The sequence below is a fragment of the Cyprinus carpio genome, unplaced genomic scaffold (assembly GCF_018340385.1).
Source record: "Cyprinus carpio isolate SPL01 unplaced genomic scaffold, ASM1834038v1 S000006473, whole genome shotgun sequence".
Taxonomy (NCBI): Eukaryota; Metazoa; Chordata; class Actinopteri; order Cypriniformes; family Cyprinidae; genus Cyprinus; species Cyprinus carpio.
This window is the reverse complement of record NW_024879149.1, coordinates 459,159-467,320: the sequence shown is the minus strand read 5'-3', so window position 1 is coordinate 467,320 and position 8,162 is coordinate 459,159. Positions and strand designations below refer to the sequence as shown.

Sequence of the window (8,162 nt, the reverse complement as noted above, 5' to 3'; positions counted from 1 at the left end):
CAAGCCTTTGTTAATATTTCGGTGTGAGGAAAATGGCGGCATGGTCCGATTTGCCGTAAGCCGGTAGTGAGCGAGCTTTGTAGGCATGCTTAAACTGAGTGTAGCAGTGATCCAGTGTATTCGGTCCTCTGGTTGGACAGGATACATGTTGATAAAAATTAGGCATAACCTGCCTGAGGTTGGCTTTGTTAAAGTCCCCAGCGATGATAACAGCAGCATCAGGATGTTTGTTGATGTTGCCGCTGAGCGCATTGTGAAGCTCGGGCAAAGCCAAACCGGTGTCAGCTTGTGGTGGGGATGTAGACAGCAGTAACGATGATCGATGAAAACTCACGGGGAAGATAGAAATGGGCGGCAAATAATAGATAAATGTTCCAGATGAGGCGAGCAGGAGCGCGACAGAGTGGAGATATTCCTGGGGTCACACCATTTCTTGTTAATCATGAAACACACTCCTCCACCCTTGGATTTACCGGCCTCGGCTGTCCTGTCCATCCGTAAAACAGAGAAGTTTTCAGACGGCGTTACAGCAGCGTCCGGGACCGAGGGCGTGAGCCATGTTTCAGACAAACAAAGGATGTTTACAGTCCCTAATGTCCCTTTGGAAAACTTATCCTGGCTCTAAGATCGTCCATCTTATTATCCAGAGACTGGACATTGGCAAGCAGAATGCTCGGTAGAGGAGGACTATTTTCCCTTTTTTCTCAGTCTGTTGCGGACCCCAGCACGTTTCCCGCCGGTGTTTCTTGATCCGTCGCCTCGGGTGGTTATTCAGGTGGCCATTGTTCATCTCGGTGTTCCGGAGAATCTCAGATGGCCACGATGGGTTGGAGGGTAAAGTGTCCTGGAACAGGTTAGTGAAGCGGTATCCCAATGTCCAAAAGTGTTCCTTTGTCGTAAGTGATCAGTGCAGAGGTTATGTGTGCAAAAAGAGAAAGCAAAAGTAGGTAAAAAAGTAAATAAAAACACAATCTAAGCGGAGCGACCTGGACGGCGACCGAACTCGGCGGCGCCATCTTGTTGTGTCATCTTGCATTTTAACTACTTTTCACATCTGAAGCGATTATAAAATCATAATAATAATATAATAATAATAATAAACTTTATTTTATATAGCGCCTTTAAAAGTAGCATCTCAAAGCACTTCACATAAAAAATTAAATTAAAAGATACACATAACAGAGCAGGCAGTAAAAACTAATCAAACAAAAATACAAAAAATTAAATAAAATAGAAAGCCAATATAATAACAAACAAAATAATCACATGAATCACATAAAAGCTATCCTAAAATAGTATGTTTTAAGGGACGATTTAAAAACACTAAGGGATTCTGCATTCCTAATCTCAGAGGGCAGGGAATTCCACAATTTAGGAGCCAAAGAAGAGAAAGCCCGATCACCCATAGATTTTAGCCGATAATAGCCTATATGTGAATTAAATCCCATATTATTATTATTATTATTATATATCCAATTTTAAACCCATTAGGGTTTATTCTTGACTCTTGATTCCATGATAAGGTAAGGTTTAGGAAATGACATTTAAATTACTTTGAAACTCTGAAGCGATAGAGTAGCCTAATAGGCTATATGTAAAATTATTTTATGCACTTAGGTGAAAATTGTTTACATTTCTTTGATTTATGCACAATTGAGACATGCATAAACCAAAAATAATTCCTTTTGTAAAACTTACTTGGCAATAAATATCTTTCTGATTAGGTTTTAAAATAGATATTTAATTCATGGTATGAACAGTTTAGCTGAATAAATTGATGAAGTTAGACTTTTCACTAATGCCTGGCTACATCAGTGAACAGTGAAAGACATCTGCAACATGGCCAAAATCTTGGGTAGGTCTATACTTTATAATTTTTTATGAATTTGCAACCATGGTAATAGCCTATCATAAACAGGAAAATCTCTGTTTTGACCTGATCAGAAGGATAAACTAAAATCTAAAATCTCCTCTGGTTTCACAGCTGCACTGGCAGATTTATGAAATATTTAGAAATATTTCGTCTTTTGGCTTTTTACATGTATAAGGGATTAATTTGCAATTGCGACCTGTACAAATGTTTAAGACAGTGTCTTAAAAAAAAATCTAAACACATTATAAATGTTAGAAATGTATAGGTTTTCACCATTGCTGTGTTCAGGATTTTTTTGGGGCGGAGCTAAAACGGTGGCTCGATGATGCACTGGAGCCACTGAGCTCCTGGCCCCTCCCCAAACAACATAACTAGAGCACACATTCGCATCAGTTCGCCGCTCAATCGCGAGTTTCTGTGGACTAACATCGTTTAAGTAAGTACATGTTTCCTTAACGCAATATTATGTTTACATTGATTTTAGTTTATCTTTGTAAAATCTGTAGTCATCTTTGTTCTTGCCTTACTAATCAAGCTAAAGTAAGGCTAAAGTAAGTTAGCCTTGTTTACAAAGTTGCCGCCATGTTACAATTAACTTTCTGTAATAGCTACTTTGTTTCTTCCAGGCGTTGAGTTTTTCTTTTCTTCTAAGATACGTATGTTTATACGAATGTGAGTTCGTATGTGTTTTAAGTTAGTTTTGGTCAGTCGAATTAACTACGTAAACAGTTACTTGTATGGACAACTATGCCGCCGCCCATGTGGTAATGTGGTTCCAGCAGTAAGTAGCAAAATCTACGACAAGACTGATCAGTATAACTTGTGTTGTTTTCTAACTAAACCGAATGATGATACCAGTAACGTTAGGTTGTTTTCATTTGTTTGTTCCGACATGCACGCTGCTAGTCTAGTTCAGAGTGTTAGCTAACACATGCTGTTTCGCCTTTTTTACACTGTTCAAGCATGTTGAAAGGTGTCTAGCTTCAGTACGTAGCAAAAGCTTTACATCTAGTGTTTTCTTACAAAACTAACGTTGTATATAGGTTGTTTAAATGAATTTGTTTGTCTGAACAAGTAGCTGCTAGTCCAGTAGCTAGAGTGGCTAGCAATTGTTAGCTAACACATGCTGTTTTGCCTTTGTTACAGTAACTTACACACTGAGGTTAAGCAATGTTGCTAGTTACATTACATGTAGAAATGTAACTAGCTACAGTAGGTATCCAAAGCTTTACATCTAGAAAGACTTAAGTATAACTTAAATTATTTGGTGTTTTCTAACAAAGCAGAATGATGGTTGTTTAAATTATTTTGTTTGTCAGATCAAAGTATGCTGCTAGTTCAGTTCACAATGTAGCTACAGTGACTAGCAAGTGTTAGCTAGCACGTGCTGTTGCCACTGTACTTCTAGGATTTAAGGGGATTATGATGAGTTATTTATCTGAAGTGCTGTACTTTTTTATGTTTGAGGACAGTGCTGTTCACTTGAATCACTACACTGAATGAGTACATTTTATTTTTTAACAATTTCACTGTTCCACGTTTGGCTGATTTTTTTTTTTTTTTTTTTTTTTTTTTTTATTTGTGTTTTTACAGCATAGCTACTGTATATTCCTAACGTTAACATGTGTGTTTTGTTCACATTTTCTTGCAGATACCTTGACCGGAGCATAACTGCTTAACTTCACACAAGAGACCTACTGTTGGACAATCGTTTTGGCTTTAAAGGTAAATGCATTGTTAGTTACAATGTCTAGTTACTGGGCCAAAAGGAGACGAATATTGAAAGGAGTTGAGAGGGACAAACAGGAAATTGCAGCTGCAAACGATGCTCTACTTGCTGTTATTCCTGACTTTGACCAAGTAAATCCTCCAGTTAATGAACATCAACATGGAATGGCTCCAACAAGCCATGGACAAACTGTAACCCCTGAAGCACAGGAAATAACTGTTGATGAGGTGTATGAACCTGGTGAAATTTTTTCCTCAGGCACAGAAGATAGTGAGGAGGAAGAGGATTGCCTAAGGACACAATTGGCAGGGTGGGCTATTGACAACATGATCCCCCATGTGGCACTGGGTAAGCTTTTAACCATTTTGTCCAAGGATCATCCAACCCTTCCTAAAGACCCAAGAACCTGGGAGAAACATCATTTTAAGTTTATGAAGGGAGCAGGTAAATGGTGCTGACTTGTGCATTTGATTTTCCTGCATTTCATCTGTGTATTTTCTTTGTCTGTTTATGGTGGATAACTGACTTTCATTCATTATTCCCTGCTCTAGAATCTTGGCAAGAGGCGATTAGATATTTGGTGCGCTTCCAAACAGGTTCTAGCGTTGAAACGGACGATGACAAGAAGAGAAAGAGAAAGAGAATCTCAAATTCCAAGTACAGACCCCAGGCCTCTTCTGATGAAGAGGAGTCTAGTCTTCCAGATGCACCAGCAGTGCTGTCGTTTGGACAACCTCTTTTGAGCTTTGAAAACATTGTTCCTGGTAACAAGGTTTCAGTGCTGCCCGATGCTCCAAAAGTTGCATCGATTCCAGAAAACCAGGAAAATGTTGTGCCATCTGTAGACTTCAGAGGTGGTATGTAAAATTGCTGTGATGCTTGATTTCTGATCCTGCCACTAAACTATACCCTTTGTTAGATTTTCAAATTTCTGTTTCCTCTTTCTCAGAACCAGGTTTCTCCCCAGAAATCCAGACTCCACTTCACAGAGCCAAGAGTTTGAGTACAAGTAAGTGATGTTATTTGTGACGTTTTTTTGTCTTGGAAACTATTGCTTCTATTTAAGATAAGGAATCCTTTAATCATAATCTGTTTTTCATTAGGACACTTGACTGGTTACTTGCCGCAGCAGTTTCTGGATGAAAGGTGTCGAGGTGTGTTGTACATTCCATTAGTATTGCACAGTTCAATTATAGTTTCATTACTGAATATGCAATACTCTGCACTGAAGTTAAAGCTGTTATGTTTGCTCTTCCAGCTCGCCAAGTACTAAGCTTTACACCCCCAGCAGCAAATTTACCCTGGCAGCATATGGGTGAAAACGCTGGGAGGTATGTAATATGTTGCGCTAAACTAAGTGTTCCATTTTAAGTCCAATTCATTAAATGTATGCAATAACTTCAAACATATTTTTACGTCAATGATTATCAATAGGAGAAAGTCATCGCTCTGTAATTGGCCCTTGGACTCCCCTGGCATCTCGTGTACAGCATGAAGTTTTCAGCTATGAAGGTATATTTTAGGCCTATGTCTTAGTGTCCAGTGTTTTAAAAGTATTGAAAATAGTGCCTTTAGGTGTTTGTTTTTTTTTTGTTGTTTTTTTTTTTAATGTAGATTTCCAGAGACTCCAGAATGAAAAACAAGCCGTGATGGATGAGAACCAAGCCCTTAGGGAGGAGAACCAAGCCCTTAGGGAGGAGAACCAAGCTCTGAGGGAAAGCACTGCACGAGCAGGTAAGAACATGCACAAAAAAGTCAAACTTAGGAAAGAGTACGTGATGTATGTACAAAATTACCATATTCATTTTGTAGCTTCGGATGACAGCGGCTCACTTCAAGAGCAGGTGAAGCAAGTTGGGACAATGTTGAAGACGTTTGCTCGCACTGGGCAATCAGGTACAACTTGCAAACAACACCTGTGGTTGTTGGTTTAATTCCCACTGGGGCCACCTATACATGTAGTAGACCTAGATATAAATGTCATAGTTTAGTAGTTGAGGGACCAGGACTGACTATTATTTTATTTAACCCCGGTAGGTGCAGATCAGACCTTAATGCTGCGACGTCTTGGAGAGTTTGGCGATGTTGTGCGTAGCATGGACAACAACATGGACACTATGCTGCAACATTTCAGTGCCAATGTGTCTGTTGGAGAGTTATCCCTGCCAGGGGATCTGTTACTCCCCCTAGACACCCAGGAAGATTTGGCGTTGCTTGACAACAGTTTGAGGCAGGATAAAGAGCTCCAGGAACGATTTGTAAGTGTGCTGATTTCGTTTATAACTCCATAGGGTAATTTAAAAAGTAGAATTAAGATTGTACACTGCATATTCTACAGTCTGAATCCACAGCCTGTCACATTTTATATTTATGTATGATAAGCTTCAGAGAAATGTAATTTGTAACACTTTTTTTGGATTTTCAGCTTCGGTTTTTGGCAATCAAATGTGGGAGGGACCTAAAGACAACCGTCTGGCGGATGCTTCAACGTATCTTCTCTAATCACCTTCCATCAATACAACCTGGACTGGAGTTGGGGATAAAGCATGTTTTAGAGACATGTTCCTGAAGACCATTGTTCAAAGTAAGTTGGATGTAAAAAAAATAAAATAAAATGTTTAGTAGATGTGTATGGCATTATGCCATTCAAATGGAATGACAGATCTGTATTTTCTACAGGAGCCATCCGGAAGAACCCGGCAACACAGGATGCCACTGATGAAGCCGTCCAGGTTAACGTTACACGTTACCTGAAAGGAGCATCTGACCGTGAAGGCGGAAAAAGGCGCCGCACAGCTGAGAGGGACCCACAGCCAACCCCTTAAACCTAGGCTGATTACTGACACCCCAGCATCACTGACAACTGGAACCCTTTCTTTATCCTGCAGTCAGTAACATCAAGACCCCTAAAGAAGCCAGAAGTGTCAGACTGCACTCCCCAATCCACACTGTTCACTGTGGATATTATCATAGTGCTTAACTCTTATTATATTGTTAAACATAGCTTGTAAATCCTTGTGCCACAGGTCAGCATTGCAGTTATATCTGTTCTACTACTTTTTTTACCTCAGTATTTTTTTATATATATGTGAAGATGTTTATCACAGATACAAGAGACATCTTGTACCCCAGGTCAGCAATGCCATTATAATGGTCTATTCTACTCCAGAGCTTTATTCTAAATTATTACCACTTATCTTATTGTCAGAAATGGCTTGTAAATGTGATGTTATACCTGAATTTTTTTTGGTGTCCTGCACATTCTTTGGTACCAGATATACTCATTACTTATGTTTACTGGTAATTCTTTTCATCCCAGAGCTGACCTCTTTATATTATTAACAATTATTGTAAGTGTTATAATTTGCTTGTAAGCTAAGGCTGTTTTTTTTTAACAATTTAATTGGAAACCTGCGTGTGTGTGTGTGTGTGTGTGTGTGTGTGTGTATTTTTTTTTTTCTCTTTTTTTCTGTTATTTATATTTCATGGATCTGACATCATGTTTCAATGACAGCTACTGTACTTTGAAATGTGAAATTAAAACGTCAAATGGAAATTTGTCTGGTTTGATCAATCATTATTCTTGATAAACTGCATGATAGATATATATATATATATATATATATAAGCGGTGACCGATCGCTCGAAAATAGCGTTTGCCTCCGACGGGCCGCGGAAGGGTTGCCTTTGATATAACGGCGGCGGGAGGGCGGTTGGCCCGCGGGCCGGCCGCGGTAGGAAGGCGGCTGCCACTTCTAAAAAGCGGCTGCCGCCGGCGGTGCACCGTCAAACGTGTTTCCGATTACGCCATTCTGACGCTTCTACTGCCGCCGGAGCACCGACAGCGGTCCGCCGACTCATTGCTATCTGGGATGTCACCATCGTCCAAGGCGATGTACTTGCCCAAGTAGTTCTGCCGCACTCTTCCTCTGCAGCCTCTTTTGAGCCAAGGAGTAAAGTGCAGCAAGCTTCCCATGTGGATCACTCCGGGTCAGGTGACGAGCTTGTGCCGGCTCAGTGCCCACGCGCTCCTCACCCCCCTGGTAAAGGTTCCCTTCCAGTGCGCTTCATGACCGCTGATCTCCGTCCCTCCCCCAGCATGTGGGGTATGATGTCTTTCAGTGCCATGGAGGATGCTGAGGATGAAGATGATGCCATTTTAGTGGCAGCGTCTGCGAGGGAGGAGTGGTCCAACAGCCTGCTGGATTACACTGCGCCCCATGGCAGCGACGCGGTGGACCTCCATCATAGTGATGTCGAGCTCCTAAGCGTCCTGACCAAGGCGGTTGATGAGCTCGGTTTGGAGTGGGCGCCTCCTGCCGAGTCAGCCAGAAGCCATCTGGATGAGTGGAACCTTCTGTCGGACCACGGCCGAACAGGCCCGGCCCCTTATTCCTGGAGGTGCACAACAAAATAGCAAAGTCGTGGAATGCACCGCTCAACAGGCCAAGTGCCCAGTCCGGGATCCTCCATCCTGTCATCTGTGGAAGGTGCTGATTGAGTAGGGTACATTAAACTTCCCCCCATTGAGGGCCGTTGCTGCCCACCTCTGTCCTGCAG

General features: G+C 41.2%; 1 protein-coding gene across 1 annotated transcript; it reads left to right on the top strand.

Annotated features, from left to right (window-relative positions):
* Positions 1-3,554: 3,554 nt before the first annotated feature.
* On the top strand, positions 3,555-6,995 carry LOC109081855. Its single transcript, XM_042754193.1, has 8 exons — positions 3,555-3,598; positions 3,867-3,950; positions 5,037-5,114; positions 5,217-5,336; positions 5,415-5,498; positions 5,640-5,860; positions 6,028-6,186; positions 6,282-6,995. Exons 2-7 carry the CDS (start codon positions 3,929-3,931, stop codon positions 6,169-6,171), a joined length of 669 nt encoding a protein of 222 aa, XP_042610127.1. The 5' UTR covers positions 3,555-3,598; positions 3,867-3,928; the 3' UTR covers positions 6,172-6,186; positions 6,282-6,995.
* The last annotated feature ends 1,167 nt before the right edge of the window (positions 6,996-8,162 follow it).